General features: G+C 41.7%; 1 protein-coding gene across 1 annotated transcript in view; it reads right to left on the bottom strand.

Moving 5' to 3' along the window:
• SMYD2 (SET and MYND domain containing 2) overlaps positions 1–26,813 on the bottom strand; it is a 275,842-nt gene that overhangs the window by 119,007 nt on the left and 130,022 nt on the right. Inside the window, exon 6 of the mRNA XM_053712488.1 lies at positions 13,361–13,428. Within this exon, the coding sequence (XP_053568463.1) occupies positions 13,361–13,428 (68 nt within the window). The remainder of the gene's footprint in view (positions 1–13,360; positions 13,429–26,813) is intronic.

Genomic DNA, 26,813 nt, shown 5'->3' with positions numbered 1-26,813 from the left:
AGCAACGAACCTAGGTTTATAGCTGCTGATTGGTGGCTGTATATATATATATATATATATATATATATATATATATACATACATACATATATACACATATATATATACATATACATATATAGACACACTGACTGCCATTGGCTTACCCATGTGTTTAGTTAGAAACCAGTAGTGCATTGCTGCTCCTTCAACAAAAGCATACCGAGAGAATGAGGCAAATTTGATTATAGAATTAAACTGGAAAGTTGTTTAAAATTGTATGTTCTACCTAAAGCATGAAAGAAAATGTTTGGATTTTATGTCCCTTTTAGAGTCAGCACTAATTGGCTGAAATGCAAGTTTGTAAAAAGCCCTGAGATAAGGGGGCAGTCTGCAGACACTTACAAGGTAATCACAGAGGTAAAAAGTATATTAAAGGGACAGTCTACAATATAATTTTTATTGTTTAAAAAGATAGATAATCCCTTTATTACCCATTCCCCAGTTCTGCATAACCAACACTGTTATATTAATATACTTTTTTACCTCTGTGATTACCTTGTATCTAAGCATCTTCTGACAACCTCCTGCTCACATGACTTTGTATTTATTATTTATTGACTTGCATTTAGTACTGTGTTGTGCTAAATCTTAAATAACTCCTTGTGCGTGAACACATTCGCCTAGATTTGGAGTTTTGCGTTAGAAGGGGTGCGTTAGCTACGCGTGCTTTTTTTTCCCCGCACCTTTTAAATACCGCTGGTATTTAGTGTTCACAGAAGGGCTGCGTTAGGCTCCAAAAAGGGAGCGTAGAGCATAATTTACCGCCACTGCAACTCTAAATACCAGCGGTGCTTACGGACGCGGCCAGCTTAAAAAAAGTGCTCGTGCACGATTCCCCCATAAGAAACAATGGGGCATTTTGAGCTAAAAAAACCTAACACCTGCAAAAAAGCAGCGTTCAGCTCCTAACGCAGCCCCATTGTTTCCTATGGGGAAACACTTCCTAAGTCTGCACCTAACACCCTAACATGTACCCCGAGTCTAAACACCCCTAACCTTACACTTATTAACCCATAATCTGCCGACCCCGCTATCGCTGACACCTCCATTATACAATTAACCCCTAATCTGCCGCTCCGTACACCGCCGCAACCTACATTATCCCTATGAACCCCTAATCAGCTGCCCCTAACACCGCCGACCCCTATATTATATTTATTAACCCCTAATCTGCCGCCCCCAACGTCGCCTCCACCTACCTACAATTATTAACCCCTAATCTGCCGACCGGACCTCGCCGCTACTCTAATAAATGTATTAACCCCTAAAGCTAAGTCTAACCCTAACACTAACACCCCCTAAGTTAAATATAATTTAAATCTAACGAAATAAATTAAATCTTATTAAATAAATTATTCCTATTTAAAGCTAAATACTTACCTGTAAAATAAATCCTAATATAGCTACAATATAAATTATAATTATATTGTAGCTATTTTAGGATTAATATTTATTTTACAGGCAACTTTGTATTTATTTTAACCAGGTACAATAATAACTATTTAATAGTTACCTAGTTAAAATAATTACAAAATTACCTGTAAAATAAATCCTAACCTAAGTTACAATTAAACCTAACACTACACTATTAAAAAATTAAATAAAATACCTACAATTATCTACAATTAAACCTAACACTACACTAGCAATAAATTAATTAAATACAATACCTACAAATAAATACAATTAAATAAACTAACTAAAGTACAAAAAATAAAAAAAGAACTAAGTTACAAAAAATAAAAAAATATTTACAAACATTAGAAAAATATTACAACAATTTTAAGCTAATTACACCTACTCTAAGCCCCCTAATAAAATAACAAAGCCCCCCAAAATAAAAAAATGCCCTACCCTATTCTAAAATAAAATTAGAAAAGCTCTTTTACCTTACCAGTCCTTAAAAGGGCCTTTTGCGGGGCATGCCCCAAAGAATTCAGCTCTTTTGCCTGGAAAAAAACCCCCATACAATACCCCCCCCCCAACATTACAACCCACCACCCACATACCCCTAATCTAACCCAAACCCCCCTTAAAATCAGCCAATTAGATTTTTCCTACCTTAATTCCGATTGGCTGATAGAATCCTATCAGCCAATCGGAATTCGAGGGACGCCATCTTGGATGACGTCCCTTAAAGGAACCTTCATTCGTCGTCTAGTCGTCGGAAGAAGAGGATGGATCCGCGCCGGAGGTCTTGAAGATGGAGCCGCTCGTCGTCGGATGGAAGAACATAGAAGATGCCGCTTGGATGAAGATGTCTACCGGTCCGGATCTCCTCTTCTGCCCGGATAGGATGAAGACTTCTGCCCGATGATGGACTTCTTTAGCCGCCGCTTGGATCAAGACTTCAGCCGGAGGATGGACGTCTTCAGCCGCCGCTTGGGATTGGATCAAGACTTCAGCCGGAGGATGGACGTCTTCAGCCCCCGCTTGGGCTTGGATCAAGACATCGGAGCATGGACGGATCGGTGATACCCGGCGTGGTGAAGATAAGGTAGGAAGATCTTCAGTGGCTTAGTGTTAGGTTTATTTAAGGGGGGTTTGGGTTAGATTAGGGGTATGTGGGTGGTGGGTTGTAATGTTGGGGGGGGGGGGGTATTGTATGGTTTTTTTTCCAGGCAAAAACATAATTTATGCTTACCTGATAAATTTATTTCTCTTGTAGTGTATTCAGTCCACGGGTCATCCATTAATTATGGGATTATATCTCCTTCCCAACAGGAAGTTGCAAGAGGATCACCCAAGCAGAGCTGCTATATAGCTCCTCCCCTCACATGTCATATCCAGTCATTCGACCGAAACAAGACAAGAAAGGAGAAACCATAGGGTGCAGTGGTGACTGTAGTTTGAATTAAAAATTTAGATCTGCCTTAAAAGACAGGGCGGGCCGTGGACTGAATACACTACAAGAGAAATAAATTTATCAGGTAAGCATAAATTATGTTTTCTCTTGTTAAGTGTATTCAGTCCACGGGTCATCCATTACTTATGGGATACCAATACCAAAGCTAAAGTACACGGATGATGGGAGGGACAAGACAGGAACTTTGAACGGAAGGAACCACTGCCTGTAGAACCTTTCTCCCAAAAACAGCCTCCGAAGAAGCAAAAGTGTCAAATTTGTAAAATTTTGAAAAAGTGTGAAGTGAAGACCAAGTTGCAGCCTTGCAAATCTGTTCAACAGAGGCCTCATTCTTAAAGGCCCAGGTGGAAGCCACAGCTCTAGTGGAATGAGCTGTAACTCTTTCAGGAGGCTGCTGTCCAGCAGTCTCATAGGCTAAGCGTATTATGCTACGAAGCCAAAAGGAGAGAGAGGTAGCCAAAGCTTTTTGACCTCTCCTCTGTCCAGAGTAAACGACAAACAGGGAAGAAGTTTGACGAAAATCTTTAGTTGCCTGCAAATAGAATTTCAGGGCACAGACTACGTCCAGATTATGCAAGAGTCGTTCCTTTTTTGAAGAAGGGTTAGGACACAGTGATGGAACAACAATCTCTTGATTGATATTCCTGTTAGAAACTACCTTAGGCAAGAACCCAGGTTTAGTACGCAGAACTACCTTGTCTGAATGGAAAATCAGATAAGGAGAATCACAATGTAAGGCAGATAACTCAGAGACTCTTCGAGCCGAGGAAATAGCCATCAAAAACAGAACTTTCCAAGATAACAGCTTAATATCAATGGAATGAAGGGGTTCAAACGGAACACCTTGAAGAACTTTAAGAACTAAGTTTAAACTCCACGGCAGAGCAACAGTCTTAAACACAGGCCTAATCCTAGCCAAAGCCTGACAAAAGGCCTGAACGTCTGGAACTTCTGCCAGACGTTTGTGTAGAAGAATAGACAGAGCAGAAATCTGTCCCTTTAACGAACTAGCAGATAAGCCCTTTTCTAAACCCTCTTGTAGAAAAGACAATATCCTAGGAATCCTAACCTTACTCCATGAGTAACTCTTGGATTCGCACCAGTATAAATATTTACGCCATATCTTATGGTAAATTTTTCTGGTAACAGGTTTCCGAGCCTGTATTAAGGTATCAATAACCGACTCCGAGAAGCCACGCTTTGATAGAATCAAGCGTTCAATCTCCATGCAGTCAGTCTCAGAGAAATTAGATTTGGATGATTGAAAGGACCCTGAATTAGAAGGTCCTGCCTTAGAGGCAGAGACCATGGTGGACAGGACGACATGTCCACTAGGTCTGCATACCAGGTCCTGCGTGGCCACGCAGGCGCTATCAGAATCACTGATGCTCTTTCCTGTTTGATCCTGGCAATCAGTCGAGGAAGCATCGGGAATGGTGGAAACACATAAGCCATGTTGAAGACCCAAGGGGCTGTCAGAGCATCTATCAGCACCGCTCCCGGGTCCCTGGACCTGGATCCGTAACAAGGAAGCTTGGCGTTCTGGCGAGACGCCATGAGATCCAGTTTTGGTTTGCCCCAACGATGGACCAGTTGAGTAAACACATCCGGATGGAGTTCCCACTCCCCCGGATGAAAAGTCTGACGACTTAGAAAATCCGCCTCCCAGTTCTCTACGCCTGGGATGTGGATCGCTGACAGATGGCAAGAGTGCGACTCTGCCCAGCGAATTATCTTTGAGACTTCTAACATTGCTAGGGATTTCCTGGTTCCCCCTTGATGGTTGATGTAAGCCACAGTCGTGATGTTGTCCGACTGAAATCTGATGAACCTCAGTGTTGCTAACTGAGGCCAAGCTAGAAGAGCATTGAATATTGCTCTTAACTCTAGAATATTTATTGGGAGGAGTTTCTCCTCCTGAGTCCACGATCCCTGAGCCTTCAGGGAGTTCCAGACTGCGCCCAAACCTAGAAGGCTGGCATATGTTGTTACAATCGTCCAATCTGGCCTGCGAAAGGTCATACCCTTGGACAGATGGACACGAGAAAGCCACCAGAGAAGAGAATCTCTGGTCTCTTGATCCAGATTTAGTAGAGGGGACAAATCTGAGTAATCCCCATTCCACTGACTTAGCATGCATAATTGCAGCGGTCTGAGATGCAGGCGCGCAAATGGCACTATGTCCATTGCCGCTACCATTAAGCCGATTACTTCCATGCACTGAGCCACTGAAGGGCGTGGAATGGAATGAAGGACACTGCAAGCATTCAGAAGTTTTGATAACCTGGACTCAGTCAGGTAAATTTTCATCTCTACAGAATCTATAAGAGTCCCTAGGAAGGAGACTCTTGTGAGTGGTGATAGAGAACTCTTTTCCACGTTCACCTTCCACCCATGCGACCTCAGAAATGCCAGAACTATCTCTGTATGAGACTTGGCCATTTGAAAGCTTGACGCCTGTATCAGGATGTCGTCTAGATACGGAGCCACCGCTATGCCTCGCGGTCTTAGAACCGCCAGAAGTGAGCCCAAAACCTTTGTAAAGATTCTCAGGGCCGTAGCCAACCCGAAGGGAAGAGCTACAAACTGGTAATGCCTGTCTAGAAAGGCAAATCTTAGGTACCGATAATGATCTTTGTGAATCGGTATATGAAGGTAGGCATCCTTTAAGTCTACCGTGGTCATGTATTGACCCTCTTGGATCATGGGTAGGATGGTTCGAATAGTTTCCATTTTGAATGATGGAACTCTTAGGAATTTGTTTAAGATTTTTAGGTCCAAGATTGGTCTGAACGTTCCCTCCTTCTTGGGAACCACAAACAGATTCGAGTAAAACCCTTGCCCTTGTTCCGTCCGCGGAACTGGGTGGATCACCCCCAATACTAAGAGGTCTTGCACACAACGTAGAAATGCCTCTTTCTTTATTTGGTTTGCTGATAACCTTGAAATATGAAATCTCCCTTGTGGAGGAGATGCTTTGAAGTCCAGAAGATATCCCTTAGATATGATCTCCAACGCCCAGGGATCCTGGACATCTCTTACCCAAGCCTGGGCGAAGAGAGATAGCCTGCCCCCCCCCCCACTAGATCCGTTTCCGGATAGGGGGCCCTCTCTTCATGCTGTCTTAGGGGCAGAAGAAGGCTTTCTGGCCTGCTTGCCCTTGTTCCAGGACTGGTTAGTTTTCCAGCCCTGTCTGTAACGAGCAACAGGTCCTTCCTGTTTTGGAGCGGAGGAAGTTGATGCTGCTCCTGCCTTGAAGTTTCGAAAGGCACGAAAATTAGACTGTTTGGCCTTTGACTTGGCCCTGTCCTGAGGAAGAGTATGACCCTTACCCCCAGTAATGTCAGCAATAATTTCTTTCAAGCCGGGCCCGAATAAGGTCTGCCCTTTGAAAGGAATATTAAGCAATTTAGATTTACAAGTCAAGTCAGCTGACCAGGATTTAAGCCATAGCGCTCTGCGCGCCTGGATGGCGAATCCGGAGTTCTTAGCCGTTAGTTTGGTTAAATGTACAACGGCATCAGAAACAAATGCATTAGCTAGCTTAAGTGGTTTAAGCTTGGCCATAATCTCATCCAATGGAGCTGTGCGAATGGCCTCTTCCAGAGACTCAAACCAGAATGCCGCAGCCGCTGTAAGATAAAACCTTGTTGAACAAACATTTTCTTAAGGTAACCTTCTAATTTTTTATCCATTGGATCAGAAAAAGCACAACTATCCTCCACCGGGATAGTGGTACGCTTAGCTAAAGTAGAAACTGCTCCCTCCACCTTAGGGACCGTCTGCCATAAGTCTTGTGTGGTGGCGTCTATCGGGAACATTTTTCTAAACATCGGAGGTGGGGAAAAAGGCACACCGGGTCTATCCCACTCCTTGCTAATAATTTCTGTAAGCCTTTTAGGTATAGGAAAAACGTCAGTACACACCGGTACCGCAAAGTATCTATCCAACCTACATACTTTCTCTGGAATTGCAACCGTGTTACAATCATTCAGAGCCGCTAATACCTCCCCTAGCAATACGCGGAAGTTCTCAAGCTTAAATTTAAAATTAGAAATCTCTGAATCCGGTCTCCCTGGATCAGATCCGTCACCCACAGAATGAAGCTCTCCGTCCTCATGTTCTGCAAAATGTGATGCAGTATCAGACATGGCTCTCACATCATCAGTGCGCTCTGTCCTTAACCCAGAGCTATCGCGCTTGCCTCTTAATTCAGGCAATTTAGATAATACCTCTGTCATAACAGCAGCCATGTCTTGCAAAGTGATTTGTATGGGCCTCTCTGATGCACTTGGCGCCACAATATCACGTGCCCCCTGAGCGGGAGGCGAAGGTACTGACACGTGAGGAGAGTTAGTCGGCATAACTTCCCCCTCGTTGTCTGGTGATAATTTCTTTACAGATATAGATTGACTTTTATTCAAAGTGACATCAATACATTTAGTACACATATTTCTGTGGGGCTCCACATTGGCCTTCAAACATAGTGAACAAGCAGATTCATCTGTGTCCGACATGTTTAAACAGACTCGCAATGCGACTAGCAAGCTTGGAAAAACCTTTCAAGTAAATTTACAAGCAATATAAAAAAACGCTACTGCGCCTTTAAGAAGCACAAAAAAACGTCACAGTTGAAATAACAAAGAACCAAATAAGTTATAGCAACCAAATCTTCACAGTAAATGTATTAAGTTAGAAGAGTATTGCACCCACTAGCAAATGGATGATTAACCCCTTAATACCCAGAAACGGATAATCAAATTAACAATTAACGTTTTTTTATCACAGTCAAACACACTGTCACAGGTCTGCTGTGACTGATTACCTCCCTCAAAATGACTTTTGAAGACCCCTGAGCTCTCTAGAGACGTCCTGGATCAAGGAGGAAGAAGCAGGAAGACTGAAACTGAATTTTTACTGCGCAAAAAAGCGATAAAATAGGCTCCTCCCACTCCTATTACAACAGTGGGAAACCTCAGTTAATCGTTTCTATATAGAAATAAACAACAGCCATGTGGAAAATTTCATGCCCCAAAAGATTTATCACCAAAGTACCTCACAAAAAATGAATAACATGCCAGTAAACATTTTAAACATACACTTTAAAAAGTTAGATAGTGTTATTAATAAGCCTGCTACCAGTCGCTTCTACTGCAGTTAAGGCTTATACAATACTTCGGTATTAACAGTATTTTCTTAGTCAAATTCCATTCCTTAGAAAATTACTTATTGTACATACATTCATCAGCCTGATACCAGTCGCCGCTGCATTTAAGGCTGTACTTACATTACATCGGTATCAGCAGTATTTTCTTAGTCAATTCCATTCCTTAGAAAAATAATTTACTGCACATACCTCGTTTGCAGGATTCCCCGCATGCTATTCCCTTTCTGAAAGTTACCCCACTCCTCAGAATGTGCGAGAACAGCCAGTGGATCTTAGTTACTTCTGCTAAGATCACAGAAAACGCAGGCAGATTCTTCTTCTAAATACTGCCTGAGAACAAACAGCACACTCCGGTGCCATTTAAAATAACAAACTTTTGATTGAAGAAATAAACTAAGCATAAAAACACCACAGACCTCTCACAACGACCTATCTAGTTGAGTTGCAAGAGAATGACTGGATATGACATGTGAGGGGAGGAACTATATAGCAGCTCTGCTTGGGTGATCCTCTTGCAACTTCCTGTTGGGAAGGAGATATAATCCCATAAGTAATGGATGACCCGTGGACTGAATACACTTAACAAGAGAAAGAGCTGTTTTCTTTGGGGCATGCCCCGCAAAAGGCCCTTTTAAGGGCTGGTAAGGTAAAAGAGCTTTTCTATTTTTATTTTAGAATAGGGTAGGGCATTTTTTTATTTTGGGGGGCTTTGTTATTTTATTAGGGGGCTTAGAGTAGGTGTAATTAGCTTAAAATTGTTGTAATATTTTTCTAATGTTTGTAAATATTTTTTAATTTTTTGTAACTTAGTTCTTTTTTTATTTTTTGTACTTTAGTTAGTTTATTTAATTGTATTTATTTGTAGGTATTGTATTTAATTAATTTATTGCTAGTGTAGTGTTAGGTTTAATTGTAGATAATTGTAGGTATTTTAGTTAATTAATTTATTTATTGCTAGTGTAGTGTTAGGTTTAATTGTAACTTAGGTTAGGATTTATTTTACAGGTAATTTTGTAATTATTTGAACTAGGTAACTATTAAATAGTTATTAACTATTTAATAGCTATTGTACCTGGTTAAAATAAATACAAAGTTGCCTGTAAAATAAATATTAATCCTAAAATAGCTACAATATAATTATAATTTATATTGTAGCTATATTAGGATTTATTTTACAGGTAAGTATTTAGCTTTAAATAGGATTCATTTATTTAATAAGAGTTAATTTATTTCATTAGATAAAAATTATATTTAACTTAGGGGGGTGTTAGTGTTAGGGTTAGACTTAGCTTTAGGGGTTAATACATTTAATAGAGTAGCAGCGAGGTCCGGTCGGCAGATTAGGGGTTAATACTTGAAGTTAGGTGTCGGTGATGTTAGGGAGGGCAGATTAGGGGTTAATACTATTTATTATAGGGTTATTGAGGCGGATTAGGGGTTAATAACTTTATTAGAGTAGCGGTGAGGTCCGGTCGGAAGATAAGGGGTTAATCACTGTAGGTAGGTGGTGGCGACGTTTTGGGGGGCAGATTAGGGGTTAATAAATATAATATAGGGGTCGGCGGTGTTAGGGGCAGCAGATTAGGGGTACATAAGGATAACGTAGGTGGCGGCGCTGTGCGGTCGGCAGATTAGGGGTTAAAAAATTTTAATAGAGTGGCGGCGATGTGGGGGGACCTCGGTTTAGGGGTACATAGGTAGTTTATGGGTGTTAGTGTACTGTAGAGCACAGTAGTTAAGAGCTTTATGAACCGACGTTAGCCCAGAAAGCTCTTAACTCCTGGCTTTTTTCTGCGGCTGGAGTTTTGTCATTAGATTTCTAACGCTCACTTCAGCCAAGACTCTAAATACCAGCGTTAGAAAGATCCCATCGAAAAGATAGGATACGCAAATGGCGTAGGGGGATCTGCGGTATGGAAAAGTCGCGGCTGGAAAGTGAGCGTTAGACCCTTTAATGACTGACTCTAAATACCAGCGGGCAGTAAAAACCAGCGTTAGGACCCCTAACGCTGGTTTTGACGGCTAACGCAGAACTCTAAATCTAGGCGATTGTTATTTATATGCCCACATGAACTAGCACTCCCTTGCTGTGAAAAGCTAATAACAATCGTGATAAGAGGCTGTCTTTAGTGGCTTCAAAACAGGCAGAAATTTAGATGTTTAAATGTTATAAAGTATATTAATCTAACAATATTGGTTGTGCAAAGCTGGGAAATGGGTAGTAAAGGTGTTATCTACAGGGATAGGCAAGGTGTCCATACACGGACACTGGTGTCTGACTAGCCCTTGCAGTGTCCCCCACAACCTTAGTATATATTTTCTTTCTGATTAAATAATAGGAATAAAAAAAATATGTAGTGGGAATAAAGTTAGTGGCTTGTCAAGAGACTGCTAGCGATAATGGGTGATAAGTTATGGAATAAATAAAGCCTGAGTGAAATACTGGATGTGTATCTGCATCTGTATAATAATACCCAGCACTATATAATGACACAATAGTGACACTGGCACATGCGTATAGCCAGAGGAGGGCTGGTTATAGGATCAGTGGTATCTGCATCAATATAATAATACCCAGCACTATACAAAGACACAGTAGTGACACTGGCTCATGGGTATAGCCAGACAAGGGTTGGTTATAGGATCAGTGGTATCTGCATCAGTATAATAACACCCAGCGCTCTATAATGACACAGTAGTGACACTGGCACATGCATATAGCCAGACGAGGGCTGGTTATAGGATCAGTGGTATCTGCATCAGTATAATAACACCCAGCACTATATAATGACACAGTAGGGACACTGGCACATGCGTATAGCCAGACAAGGGCTGGTTATATGATCAGTGGTATGTGTATCAGTATAATAACACCCAGCGCTATATAATGACACAATAGTGACACTGGCACATGTGTATAGTCAGAGAAGAGATGGTTATAGGATAAGTGGTATCTGTATCAGTATAACACCAAGCACTATATAATGACACAGTAGTGACACTGGCACATGTGTATAGTCAGAGGAGGGCTGGTTATAGGATCAATGGTATCTGTATCAGTATAATAACACCCAGCGCTATATAATGACACAGTAGTGACACTGGCTCTTGGGTATAGCCAGAGGAGGGCTGGTTATATAATCAGTGGTATCTGCATCAGTATAATAACACCCAGCGCTATATAATGACACAGTAGTGACACTGGCACATGGGTATAGTCAGAGGAGGGCTGGTTATAGGATCAGTGGTATCTGTATCAGTATAATAACACCCAGCGCTATATAATGACACAGTAGTGACACTGGCTCTTGGGTATAGCCAGAGGAGGGCTGGTTATATAATCAGTGGTATCTGCATCAGTATAATAACACCCAGCGCTATATAATGACACAATAGTGACACTGACACATGGGTATAGCCAGAGAAGGGCTGGTTATAGGGTCAGTAGTATCTGCATCAGTATAATAACACCCAGCACTATATAATGACACAATAGTGACACTGGCACATGGGTATAGCCAGAGGAGGGCTGGTAATAGGATCAGTGGTATCTGCATCAGTATAACACCCAGCACTATATAATGACACAGTAAGGACACTGGCACATGGGTATAGCCAGAGGAGGGCTGGTTATAGGGTCAGTAGTATCTGCATCAGTATAACACCCAGCACTATATAATGACACAGTAAGGACACTGGCACATGGGTATAGCCAGAGAAGGGCTGGTTATAGCAGTGTTTTTCAACCAGTGTGCCGTGAGAGATCCTCAGGTGTGCCGCGGCAGACTGACAACAGTGCGGGGGTGTCCCTCTTTCAAATTTTGAAATATTGGGAGGTATGTGACAGGCTCATGAGGCATCATTTACAACTATGACATTGACATTTATTCACAGACAATCATATATAGTATATATCCTGTATTAGGCTACAATGTGTGATTTTGTAAAATTTTGGGATGGTGGTGTGAGACAGGATTTTTTAATGTAAAAAAGTGTGCCACGGCAAAAAAAAGGTTGCAAATCACTGGGTTATAGGATCAGTGGTATCTGTATCAGTATAATAACACCAAGCACTATAAAATAATGTTTTTAATTTCATATGTACCTTGGTGTCCTTCACTAAGGTCTGTACTTTGGAAAATGTCCGCCACAGCCTTTGTCTGCGCCTATCCCTGTTTATCAATCGTTTTAAACAATAACAATTTTAGTGTAGACTATCCCTTTAATATAACAGTGTTGGTTATGGAAAACTGGGGTTTATCCATCTTTTTAAACAAACATTTTCAAGTAGACTGTCCCGGTTCCAAAAAAATAAATATACATACATGGAAACAAGAAGGTTTAGATAAAAGTATTGTTCTCAGAGCGGGAGGACTGGGACAGAAAGATACTACAAAGTTAATTTTCCAATTTTCTCTCTAAAGTATTGGCCTTTGAGCAAACAGTGATGAAGAAAAGGAGGACTTTGTGTGAATAGTTAGAAAGATAACATAATTAGGTATTCTCTCCCTACAATATCAGCCCACTGTATTGGGTTGTGTATTTCATATGCAAAATAAACCTAAATGAACCATTTCCCATACATTTTAAACTCTGCAGCTGGTATAACAAGTAAATCGAAACATATTAAGAAGAAACCTATTTTTTTACATTACACTTTCCATTATGTTTCCCCTTAAAATATGTACCCTTTACACAGGTTTAACAGAACAGAGAGAAATGTTAATAAAATGCTCTAACAGATTAAAACACTTATTATTACACTACAATGTCACTAAGACTAGGGAAACATACATTTGAGTTATTAAAGTGAAATAGTTTCAGACTAATCAAGTAAAAAGCAAATATTATTGGGTACAACTAGAACTATCATTTCCAAGTAGAGTAGCTGTTCAAAGGGTCGTCATCCGTAAAAAGCTAAATACGCATTGCCAAGTCAGGAAATCTTTTACTATGCAGGAATCATGCTAATACATTAAATAGATATAGCCTGATACTGAAGCACTTAGTGAGGCTAATGGCAGGTTCGAGACTGATGAATCCCGACGTCCAAGTTTTATAAACATATCATGCTTTTGGGATTATCAAACAAGTGAACGCCAGTTAGAGATCAGAATCCTTTACATGTACAGTAAATCTTATTATACCAATGCTTAGTCCCAGAAAAGAAGAATTAAAAAGTGCTAAAAAGCAGTGTACATTTTATGTTCATTCAATACACCCCATCTGTTGTATGCACTTCAGTTTAAAGACAAAACATTGCAAAATAAATAACAAAAACATACTCTGGAAAAATAGCTGATCCTAAGTGAGAAAGCTCTTCATCTTCAATTGTAAAGCCATTGCAGTTAACCTACAGGAATAAAAAGAGATTAAGTCAGATCACTAAAGTCTTTAATCCCCCTGCTATTTTAATATAGTGTTACTTTATTACGGTTTATGCTACGCAACTCTGTTCTTACTGAGAAGAAAAAGAAAAAAAATACAAGATAATTTAATTTCCTTCTGTATAAGGAGAGTCCACAGCATCATTCCTTTCTGTTGGGGAATACTGAACCTGACCACCAGGAGGAAGCAAAGACACCCCAGCCAAAGGCTTAAAATACCTCTCCCACTTCCCCCATCCCCCAGTCATTCTGCCGAGGAAACAAGGAACAGTATGAGAAATATCAGGGTATAAATGGTGCAGAAGAAAAATATAATTTAGCGGGCGGCCCAGCGGAGAACACAGACGGGGCCGTGGACTCTCGTTATACAAAAGGAAATTAAATTATCTGGTAAGCATAATTTATGTTTTCCTTCTTAATATAAGGAGAGTCCACTGCATCATTCCTTACTGTTGGGAAACTTATACCCAAGCTCTAGAGGACACTGAATGATAATGGGAGGGACAAAAAGAGAGGTGAACCCTGATCTGAGGGCACCACAGTCTGCAAAACCTTTCTACCGAAAGCTGCTTCAGCTGAAGCAAAACCATCAAACTTGTAAAATTTAGAAAAAGTATGTAAGGAGGACCAGGTAGCCTTACAAATCTAATCCATAGAGGCCTCGTTCTTAAAGGCCCAAGAGGACGCCACTGCTCTAGCCGTAATCCTGTGAGATGTTTTATGTCCCGCTGTCTCATAAGCTAAGCGGGATAACACTCCTTAACTAAAAAGATAATTAAGTCGAAGAGACCTTCTGACCCTTACGCTTCCCGGAATACACAACAAATAAGGAAGAAGTTTGTCTAAAATCTTTAGTAGCCTGAAGATAGAACTTCAAGGCGCGAACCACATCCAAATTATGAAGCAGACGTTCTTTTGAAGAAGAAGGATTGGGACACAAGGAAGGAACCACAATCTCTTGATTGATGTTGCGGCCTGACACGACCTTAGGAAGAAAACTTAACTTAGTACGTAGGACTGCATTATCAGAATGGAACACCAGATAAGGAGGCTCACATTGCAAGGCAGCAATCTCAGATACTCTGCACGCAGAAGCAATAGCCAGTAGAAAAAGAACCTTCCAGGACAACAATTTAATGTTAATTTCATGCATAGGCTCAAACGTAGCCCGTTGCAAAACTTTAAACACAGGTCTGATCCTAATCAGAGACTTAACAAAGGACTGTACCATCTGGAAGCTCCGAGGGCCTCTTGTGCAGTAAACAGACAGGGCCGAAATCTGTCCCCTCAGGGAACTCGAAGAAAGGCCCTTCTCCAGACCATCCTGGAGAAACGACAGGATCCTGGCAACCTTAACATTATGCCATAAAAATCCACGCTCATCACACAAGAATAAGTAGGTTCTCCACACCTTATGACAGATGCGATGAGTAACCGTATTACAAGCTTGAATAAGAGTATCAATAACTCTCTCAGAAAAACCTCTTGGCTAGAACTAAGAGTTCAATCTCCACGCAGTCAGCCTCAGAGAATCTAGATTTTGATGAACAAAAGGACCTTGTTCCAGCAGATCCCTGCAACAAGTTAACTTCTACGAAGAAGAGATGATGACATCCCAACAAGATCCCACGAACCACATCCTTCGCGGCCATGGAGTAATTAGTATCACTGATGCCCGCTTCTGCTTGATGCGAGCCACTACACGAGGAAGGAGTGGTAACGGCGGGAAAAGGTAAATTAGACTGAACCTACAAGGCACTGCTAATGCATCTATTAGCTCCGCCTGAGGATCCCTGGACCTCGACCTATATCTGGGTAGCTTGGTATTAAGAAGGGACACCATGAGATCTATCTCCGGTGTCCCCCACCTGTTGCATATCTCCGCAAACACTTCGGGATGAAGAGACCATTCTCCCGGATGAAAGGATTGTCTGCTGAGAAAATCCACTTCCCAGTTGTCCACACCCGGAATGTGGATCGCTGACAGTTAACAACTGTGGGCCTCTGCCCCCTCCACAATCCGAGATACTTCCCTCATTGCTAGGGAGCTTCTCGTTCCCTCCCCCCGGTGGTTGATGTAAGCCACTGAGGTTATATTGTCTGATTGGAATCTGATAAACTGGGACAAACCCAGAAGGGGCCAAGCCTTCAGAGTATTGAAGATTGCCCGAAGCTTCAGAATGTTGATCGAGAGGGAGCATTCCTCCTGAGTCCATGGGTCCTGTGCATTCTTGGCACCCCAAACAGCTCCCCATCCTGATAGACTTGCATCTGTAGTCACAATCTCCCAGGATGTCCCTCGGGACAGATGATTTGGACAGAACCACCAAGAGAGCGATTCTCTTGACCGGGTGTCCAGAGAAATCTGTTGAGACAGATCCGAATGATCGCCATTCCACTGCCTCAGCATGCACAGTTGCAACGGTCTGAGAAGGAACCTGGCAAAGGGAATGATGTCCATGCTGGACACCATGAGACCAATCGCCTCCATACACTGAGCCACAGAGGGCCTTAAGGAGGCCCGGAGGGCAAGACATGCCGAATCTAGCTTGCAACGTCTCTGGTCTGTTAGATAAATCCTTATGGATATGGAGTCTATTATAGCACCCAGGAATTCCACCCTGGTGCTTGGAATAAGAGAACTCTTTTCTAGGTTTATCTTCCACCCATGAGATCGAAGAAGAGAGAGAAGAGATTCCGAATGGACCTCCGCCAGACGAAAAGATTGTGCTTGTACCAGAATATCGTCCAAGTAGGGCGCTACTGCTATACCCCAAGTTCTGGCAACGACTAGAATAGCCCCTAAAATCTTTGTAAAAATCCATGGAGCAGTAGGTAGACCAAACAAAAGTGCAATGAACTGGAAGTGCTGGTCCAGGAACGCAAACCTTAGGAACTGGAAGTGATCCTTGTGGATTGGAACATGAAGATAAGCATCCTTCAGATCTATAGTGGTCATGAACTGCCCTTCCTGAACTAAGGGAAGGATGGACCTTATCTCCATCTTGAACAATTTAAAAATGTGTTTAAGCACTTTAGGTCCAGAATCGGGCAGATAATTCCCTCCTTCTTTGGGACCACAAAAAGGTTTGAATAGTATCCCAAACCTCTTTCTGCTATAGGTACCGGGACAATGACCCCTAACGAGGACAGATTCTGCATGCACCTCAGAAAGGCTTCCCTCTTTTCTGGTCTGGAAGACAGGCTTGAGAGGAGAAATCTGCCCTTGGGTGGATGAGACTTGAAACCTATCTTTTATCCTGAGCTATGACGTCCCTGAGCCAAGCATCTGAAAAGAGTGACAGTCTGCCCCCTACATGATCCAGTGCCAGATCGGGGGCCGCCCCTTCATGCTGATTTAGTCTTGGCGGGCTTCTTGCTCTGCTTGGATTTATTCCAGGTCTGAGCCGGCTTTCAAGTGCTCGGGCTCGAGCGGAGGGTTGCTGATGTTTGGATTTATCAGAACGAAAGGAACAAAAATTACACACTTGTCCCTTTGACATGTTCTTTTTATCTTGCGGTAGGAAGGCATCCTTGCCCCTGTAACAGTTGAGATAATTGAGTCCAAGCCTGGACCAAATAAAATATTTCCCTTAAAGGGACATAAAACCCAAATATTTTCTTTCATGATTCAGATAGAACATACAAGTTTAAACAACTTTCCAATTTACTTCTGTTATCAAATTGTCTTTGTTTTCCTGTTATCCTTGTTGAAAAAGTGGGATGAAAGCTCCTGATTGTGCACGTGTCTAGAGCACTATATGGCAGCAGTATATGTATACCAGTATAAGTCCTGAATGGGGTATCAAATCGGTTGCCCATTTCTTAAATAAAGATCAGGACATAGAAGTGAATACCAAAGATTTCATCATCAGGCTGTTAAAATTTGTTCTTAAACACAATTATTTCGTCTTTGATGAAAAATTCTTCTTACAAATATGTGGCACCGCCATGGGTACCTCGTGTGCACCCACTTATGCCAACTTGTACCTGGGCTGGTGGGAAGAGATGATAGTGTTCAATGAGAACATGAACCAATATACCCGCTACATCTCCCACTGGTCCAGGTACATAGATGACATCTTTATGATTTGGGAGGGCTCAATTGAGACTTTACAAACATTCATAGAATGTCTAAACATCAACCCCTTTGGCCTTTATCTGACATACAACACTAGTATGGAAAAAGGTTGAATTTCTAGATTTGACTATTGTAAAACATAACAACAAACTAGAAACAGAATCTTACAGAAAACCCACTGCGACCAACAACATACTACATGCCAGCAGCCATCATCACCCTTCTACAATTCGTAGCCTCCCATACGGCGAATATTTAAGACTTAGAAGGAACAGTTCTAGCATCAATGCTTTCAAGCAAGCAGCAGGTGAACTAAGAAAAAGACGTTTGGAACGAGGGTACACCAAAAAGTCACTAGCAAGGGCCTATCGTAAAGCACTATCAAAAGATAGGTCAGACCTGCTTAGACCAAACAATACCACATCATCTGACACAAATACAATAAGGTTTATATCGACCTATAACAGCCAAAGTGATGAAGTATCTAACATTATCAAAAAACACTGGCACATTCTAAAAAGTGATGATAAATTGAATATGGTATTACCAACTAATCCGTCTTTTACTTTCAGACGTGCGAACAATCTAAATGACCATCTCACAAATAGTCGCTTCAATAGAAAACATAATTTATGTAAGAACTTACCTGATAAATTCATTTCTTTCATATTAACAAGAGTCCATGAGCTAGTGACGTATGGGATATACATTCCTACCAGGAGGGGCAAAGTTTCCCAAACCTTAAAATGCCTATAAATACACCCCTCACCACACCCACAAATCAGTTTAACGAATAGCCAAGAAGTGGGGTGATAAGAAAAAAAGTGCGAAGCATATAAAATAAGGAATTGGAATAATTGTGCTTTATACAAAAAAATCATAACCACCACAAAAAAGGGTGGGCCTCATGGACTCTTGTTAATATGAAAGAAATGAATTTATCAGGTAAGTTCTTACATAAATTATGTTTTCTTTCATGTAATTAACAAGAGTCCATGAGCTAGTGACGTATGGGATAATGACTACCCAAGATGTGGATCTTTCCACACAAGAGTCACTAGAGAGGGAGGGATAAAATAAAGACAGCCAATTCCTGCTGAAAATAATCCACACCCAAAATAAAGTTTAACAAAAAACATAAGCAGAAGATTCAAACTGAAACCGCTGCCTGAAGAACTTTTCTACCAAAAACTGCTTCAGAAGAAGAAAATACATCAAAATGGTAGAATTTAGTAAAAGTATGCAAAGAGGACCAAGTTGCTGCTTTGCAGATCTGGTCAACCGAAGCTTCATTCCTAAACGCCCAGGAAGTAGATACTGACCTAGTAGAATGAGCTGTAATTCTCTGAGGCGGAATTTTACCCGACTCAACATAGGCAAGATGAATTAAAGATTTCAACCAAGATGCCAAAGAAATGGCAGAAGCTTTCTGGCCTTTCCTAGAACCGGAAAAGATAACAAATAGACTAGAAGTCTTACGGAAAGATTTCGTAACTTCAACATAATATTTCAAAGCTCTAACAACATCCAAAGAATGCAATGATTTCTCCTTAGAATTCTTAGGATTAGGACATAATGAAGGAACCACAATTTCTCTACTAATGTTGTTGGAATTCACAACTTTAGGTAAAAATTCAAAAGAAGTTCGCAACACCGCCTTATCCTGATGAAAAATCAGAAAAGGAGACTCACACGAAAGAGCAGATAATTCAGAAACTCTTCTAGCAGAAGAGATGGCCAAAAGGAACAAAACTTTCCAAGAAAGTAATTTAATGTCCAATGAATGCATAGGTTCAAACGGAGGAGCTTGAAGAGCTCCCAGAACCAAATTCAAACTCCAAGGAGGAGAAATTGACTTAATGACAGGTTTTATACGAACCAAAGCTTGTACAAAACAATGAATATCAGGAAGAATAGCAATCTTTCTGTGAAAAAGAACAGAAAGAGCGGAGATTTGTCCTTTCAAAGAACTTGCGGACAAACCCTTATCTAAACCATCCTGAAGAAACTGTAAAATTCTTGGTATTCTAAAAGAATGCCAAGAAAAATGATGAGAAAGACACCAAGAAATATAAGTCTTCCAGACTCTATAATATATCTCTCGAGATACAGATTTACGAGCCTGTAACATAGTATTAATCACAGAGTCAGAGAAACCTCTATGACCAAGAATCAAGCGTTCAATCTCCATACCTTTAAATTTAAGGATTTCAGATCCGGATGGAAAAAAGGACCTTGTGACAGAAGGTCTGGTCTTAACGGAAGAGTCCATGGTTGGCAAGATGCCATCCGTACAAGATCCGCATACCAAAACCTGTGAGGCCATGCCGGAGCTATTAGCAGAACAAACGAGCATTCCCTCAGAATCTTGGAGATTACTTTTGGAAGAAGAACTAGAGGCGGAAAGATATAGGCAGGATGATACTTCCAAGGAAGTGATAATGCATCCACTGCCTCCGCCTGAGGATCCCGGGATCTGGACAGATACCTGGGAAGTTTCTTGTTTAGATGAGAGGCCATCAGATCTATCTCTGGGAGCCCCCACATTTGAACAATCTGAAGAAATACCTCTGGGTGAAGAGACCATTCGCCCGGATGCAACGTTTGGCGACTGAGATAATCCGCTTCCCAATTGTCTACACCTGGGATATGAACCGCAGAGATTAGACAGGAGCTGGATTCCGCCCAAACCAAAATTCGAGATACTTCTTTCATAGCCAGAGGACTGTGAGTCCCTCCTTGATGATTGATGTATGCCACAGTTGTGACATTGTCTGTCTGAAAACAAATGAACGATTCTCTCTTCAGAAGAGGCCAAAACTGAAGAGCTCTGAAAACTGCACGGAGTTCCAAGATATTGATCGGTAATCTCACCTCCTGAGATTCCCAAACTCCTTGTGCCGTCAGAGATCCCCACACAGCTCCCCAACCTGTGAGACTTGCATCTGTTGAAATTACAGTCCAGGTCAGAAGAACAAAAGAAGCCCCCTGAATTAAACGAAGGTGATCTGTCCACCACGTTAGAGAGTGCCGAACAATCGGTTTTAAAGATATTAATTGATATATCTTCGTGTAATCCCTGCACCATTGGTTCAGCATACAGAGCTGAAGTGGTCGCATGTGAAAACGAGCAAAGGGGATCGCGTCCGATGCAGCAGTCATAAGACCTAGAATTTCCATGCATAAGGCTACCGAAGGGAATGATTGAGACTGAAGGTTTCGACAGGCTGTAATCAATTTTAGACGTCTCTTGTCTGTTAAAGACAGAGTCATGGACACTGAATCTATCTGGAAACCCAGAAAGGTTACCCTTGTTTGAGGAATCAAAGAACTTTTTGGTAAATTGATCCTCCAACCATGATCTTGAAGAAACAACACAAGTCGATTCGTATGAGACTCTGCTAAATGTAAAGACTGAGCAAGTACCAAGATATCGTCCAAATAAGGAAATACCACAATACCCTGTTCTCTGATTACAGACAGAAGGGCACCGAGAATCTTTGTGAAAATTCTTGGAGCTGTAGCAAGGCCAAACGGTAGAGCCACAAATTGGTAATGCTTGTCTAGAAAAGAGAATCTCAGGAACTGATAATGATCTGGATGAATCGGAATATGCAGATATGCATCCTGTAAATCTATTGTGGACATATAATTCCCTTGCTGAACAAAAGGCAATATAGTCCTTACAGTTACCATCTTGAACGTTGGTATCCTTACATAACGATTCAATAATTTTAGATCCAGAACTGGTCTGAAGGAATTCTCCTTCTTTGGTACAATGAAGAGATTTGAATAAAACCCCATCCCCTGTTCCGGAACTGGAACTGGCATAATTACTCCAGCCAACTCTAGATCTGAAACACAATTCAGAAATGCTTGAGCTTTCACTGGATTTACTGGGACATGGGAAAGAAAAAATCTCTTTGCAGGAGGTCTCATCTTGAAACCAATTCTGTACCCTTCTGAAACAATGTTCTGAATCCAAAGATTGTGAACAGAATTGATCCAAATTTCTTTGAAAAAACGTAACCTGCCCCCTACCAGCTGAACTGGAATGAGGGCCGTACCTTCATGTGAACTTAGAAGCAGGCTTTGCCTTTCTAGCAGGCTTGGATTTATTCCAGACTGGAGATGGTTTCCAAACTGAAACTGCTCCTGAGGACGAAGGATCAGGCTTTTGTTCTTTGTTGAAACGAAAGGAACGAAAATGATTGTTAGCCCTGTTTTTACCTTTAGACTTTTTATCCTGTGGTAAAAAAGTTCCTTTCCCACCAGTAACAGTTGAAATAATAGAATCCAACTGAGAACCAAATAATTTGTTTCCCTGGAAAGAAATGGAAAGTAGAGTTGATTTAGAAGCCATATCAGCATTCCAGGTCTTAAGCCATAAAGCTCTTCTGGCTAAGATAGCCAGAGACATAAACCTAACATCAACTCTAATAATATCAAAAATGGCATCACAGATGAAATTATTAGCATGCTGGAGAAGAATAATAATATCATGAGAATCACGATTTGTTACTTGTTGCGCTAGAGTTTCCAACCAAAAAGTTGAAGCTGCAGCAACATCAGCCAATGATATAGCAGGTCTAAGAAGATTACCTGAACATAGATAAGCTTTTCTTAGAAAAGATTCAATTTTTCTATCTAAAGGATCCTTAAACGAGGTACCATCTGACGTAGGAATGGTAGTACGTTTAGCAAGGGTAGAAATAGCCCCATCAACTTTAGGGATTTTGTCCCAAAATTCTAACCTGTCAGGCGGAACAGGATATAATTGCTTAAAACGTTTAGAAGGAGTCAATGAATTACCCAATTTATCCCATTCCTTAGAAATTACTGCAGAAATAGCATTAGGAACAGGAAAGACTTCTGGAATAACCGCAGGAGCTTTAAAAACCTTATCCAAACGTATAGAATTAGTATCAAGAGGACTAGAATCCTCTATTTCTAAAGCAATTAGTACTTCTTTAAGTAAAGAGCGAATAAATTCCATCTTAAATAAATATGAAGATTTATCAGCATCAATCTCTGAGATAGAATCCTCTGAACCAGAAGAGTCCAAAGAATCAGAATGATGGTGTTCATTTAAAAATTCATCTGTAGAGAGAGAAGATTTAAAAGACTTTTTACGTTTACTAGAAGGAGAAATAACAGACAAAGCCTTCTTTATGGATTCAGAAACAAAATCTCTTATATTATCAGGAACATTCTGCACCTTAGATGTTGAGGGAACTGCAACAGGCAATGGTACATCACTAAAGGAAATATTATCTGCTTTAACAAGTTTGTCATGACAATTATTACAAACAACAGCTGGAGGAATAGCTACCAAAAGTTTACAGCAGATACACTTAGCTTTGGTAGATCCAGCAGGCAGTGGTTTTCCTGTAGTATCTTCTGGCTCAGATGCAACGTGAGACATCTTGCAATATGTAAGAGAAAAAACAACATATAAAGCAAAATAGATCAAATTCCTTATAAGACAGTTTCAGGAATGGGAAAAAAATGCCAAACATCAAGCTTCTAGCAACCAGAAGCAAATGAAAAATGAGACTGAAATAATGTGGAGACAAAAGCGACGCCCATATTTTTTGGCGCCAAATAAGACGCCCACATTATTTGGCGCCTAAATGCTTTTGGCGCCAAAAATGACGCCACATCCGGAACGCCGACATTTTTGGCGCAAAATAACGTCAAAAATGACGCAACTTCCGGCGACACGTATGACGCCGGAAACGGAAAAGAATTTTTGCGCCAAAAAAGTCCGCGCCAAGAATGACGCAATAAAATGAAGCATTTTCAGCCCCCGCGAGCCTAACAGCCCACAGGGAAAAAAGTCAAATTTTTGAGGTAAGAAAAAATATGATAATTTAAAGCATAATCCCAAATATGAAACTGACTGTCTGGAAATAAGGAAAGTTGAACATTCTGAGTCAAGGCAAATAAATGTTTGAATACATATATTTAGAACTTTATAAATAAAGTGCCCAACCATAGCTTAGAGTGTCACAGAAAAACAGAATTTATGTTTACCTGATAAATTTCTTTCTCCAACGGTGTGTCCGGTCCACGGCGTCATCCTTACTTGTGGGATATTCTCTTCCCCAACAGGAAATGGCAAAGAGCCCAGCAAAGCTGGTCACATGATCCCTCCTAGGCTCCGCCTACCCCAGTCATTCGACCGACGTTAAGGAGGAATATTTGCATAGGAGAAACCATATGGTACCGTGGTGACTGTAGTTAAAGAAAATAAATTATCAGACCTGATTAAAAAACCAGGGCGGGCCGTGGACCGGACACACCCTTGGAGAAAGAAATTTATAAGGTAAACATAAATTCTGTTTTCTCCAACATAGGTGTGTCCGGTCCACGGCGTCATCCTTACTTGTGGGAACCAATACCAAAGCTTTAGGACACGGATGAAGGGAGGGAGCAAATCAGGTCACCTAAATGGAAGGCACCACGGCTTGCAAAACCTTTCTCCCAAAAATAGCCTCAGAAGAAGCAAAAGTATCAAACTTGTAAAATTTGGTAAAAGTGTGCAGTGAAGACCAAGTCGCTGCCCTACATATCTGATCAACAGAAGCCTCGTTCTTGAAGGCCCATGTGGAAGCCACAGCCCTAGTGGAATGAGCTGTGATTCTTTCGGGAGGCTGCCGTCCGGCAGTCTCGTAAGCCAATCTGATGATGCTTTTAATCCAAAAAGAGAGAGAGGTAGAAGTTGCTTTTTGACCTCTCCTTTTACCTGAATAAACAACAAACAAGGAAGATGTTTGTCTAAAATCCTTTGTAGCATCTAAATAGAATTTTAGAGCGCGAACAACATCCAAATTGTGCAACAAACGTTCCTTCTTTGAAACTGGTTTTGGACACAGAGAAGGTACGATAATCTCCTGGTTAATGTTTTTGTTAGAAACAACTTTTGGAAGAAAACCAGGTTTAGTACGTAAAACCACCTTATCTGCATGGAACACCAGATAAGGAGGAGAACACTGCAGAGCAGATAATTCTGAGACTCTTCTAGCAGAAGAAATCGCAACTAAAAACAAAACTTTCCAAGATAATAACTTAATATCAACGGAATGTAAGGGTTCAAACGGAACCCCCTGAAGAACTGAAAGAACTAAATTGAGACTCCAAGGAGGAGTCAAAGGTTTGTAAACAGGCTTGATTCTAACCAGAGCCTGAACAAAGGCTTGAACATCTGGCACAGCTGCCAGCTTTTTGTGAAGTAATACCGACAAGGCAGAAATCTGTCCCTTCAGGGAACTAGCAGCTAATCCTTTTTCCAATCCTTCTTGAAGGAAGGATAGAATCCTAGGAATCTTAACCTTGTCCCAAGGGAATCCTTTAGATTCACACCAACAGATATATTTTTTCCAAATTTTGTGGTAAATCTTTCTAGTTACGGGCTTTCTGGCCTGAACAAGAGTATCGATAACAGAATCTGAGAATCCTCGCTTCGATAAAATCAAGCGTTCAATCTCCAAGCAGTCAGCTGGAGTGAAACCAGATTCGGATGTTCGAACGGACCCTGAACAAGAAGGTCTCGTCTCAAAGGTAGCTTCCAAGGTGGAGCCGATGACATATTCACCAGATCTGCATACCAAGTCCTGCGTGGCCACGCAGGAGCTATCAAGATCACCGACGCCCTCTCCTGATTGATCCTGGCTACCAGCCTGGGGATGAGAGGAAATGGCGGGAACACATAAGCTAGTTTGAAGGTCCAAGGTGCTACTAGTGCATCCACTAGAGCCGCCTTGGGATCCCTGGATCTGGCCCCGTAGCAAGGAACTTTGAAGTTCTGACGAGAGGCCATCAGATCCATGTCTGGAATGCCCCACAGGTGAGTGACTTGGGCAAAGATTTCCGGATGGAGTTCCCACTCCCCCGGATGCAATGTCTGACGACTCAGAAAATCCGCTTCCCAATTTTCCACTCCTGGGATGTGGATAGCAGACAGGTGGCAGGAGTGAGACTCCGCCCATAGAATGATTTTGGTCACTTCTTCCATCGCTAGGGAACTCCTTGTTCCCCCCTGATGGTTGATGTACGCAACAGTTGTCATGTTGTCTGATTGAAACCGTATGAACTTGGTCCTCGCTAGCCGAGGCCAGGCCTTGAGAGCATTGAATATCGCTCTCAGTTCCAGAATATTTATCGGTAGAAGAGATTCTTCCCGAGACCAAAGACCCTGAGCTTTCAGGGATCCCCAGACCGCGCCCCAGCCCATCAGACTGGCGTCGGTCGTGACAATGACCCACTCTGGTCTGCGGAACGTCATCCCTTGAGACAGGTTGTCCAGGGACAGCCACCAACGGAGTGAGTCTCTGGTCCTCTGATTTACTTGTATCTTCGGAGACAAGTCTGTATAGTCCCCATTCCACTGACTGAGCATGCACAGTTGTAATGGTCTTAGATGAATGCGCGCAAAAGGAACTATGTCCATCGCCGCTACCATCAACCCGATCACTTCCATGCACTGAGCTATGGAAGGAAGAGGAACGGAATGAAGTATCCGACAAGAGTCTAGAAGTTTTTTTATGTGGTCTGAAGACAACTGAGACCTGTGGAACCTCCCCCTTGGGGGAAGTCCCTTGAATTCCAGAAGATAACCCTGGGAGACTATTTCTAGCGCCCAAGGTTCCAGAACATCTCTTGCCCAAGCCTGAGCGAAGAGAGAGAGTCTGCCCCCCACCAGATCCGGTCCCGGATCGGGGGCCAATATTTCATGCTGTCTTGGTAGCAGTGGCAGGCTTCTTGGCCTGCTTTCCCTTGTTCCAGCCTTGCATTGGTCTCCAAGCTGGCTTGGCTTGAGAAGTATTACCCTCTTGCTTAGAGGACGTAGCACTTTGGGCTGGTCCGTTTTTACGAAAGGGACGAAAATTAGGTCTATTTTTCGCCTTGAAAGGCCGATCCTGAGGAAGGGCGTGGCCCTTACCCCCAGTGATATCCGAGATAATCTCTTTCAAGTCAGGGCCAAACAGCGTTTTCCCCTTGAAAGGAATGTTTAGTAGCTTGTTCTTGGAAGACGCGTCAGCCGACCAAGATTTCAACCAAAGCGCTCTGCGCGCCACAATAGCAAACCCAGAATTCTTAGCCGCTAACCTAGCCAATTGCAAAGTGGCGTCTAGGGTGAAAGAATTAGCCAATTTGAGAGCATTGATTCTGTCCATAATCTCCTCATAAGGAGGAGAATCACTATCGAGTGCCTTTATCAGTTCATCAAACCAGAAACATGCGGCTGTAGTGACAGGGACAATGCAT

The sequence above is a fragment of the Bombina bombina genome, chromosome 4 (genome assembly GCF_027579735.1).
Source record: "Bombina bombina isolate aBomBom1 chromosome 4, aBomBom1.pri, whole genome shotgun sequence".
Lineage (NCBI taxonomy): Eukaryota > Metazoa > Chordata > Amphibia > Anura > Bombinatoridae > Bombina > Bombina bombina.
The sequence above is the reverse complement of the archived record's forward strand: the minus strand, read 5'-3'. Positions and strand labels throughout refer to the sequence as shown.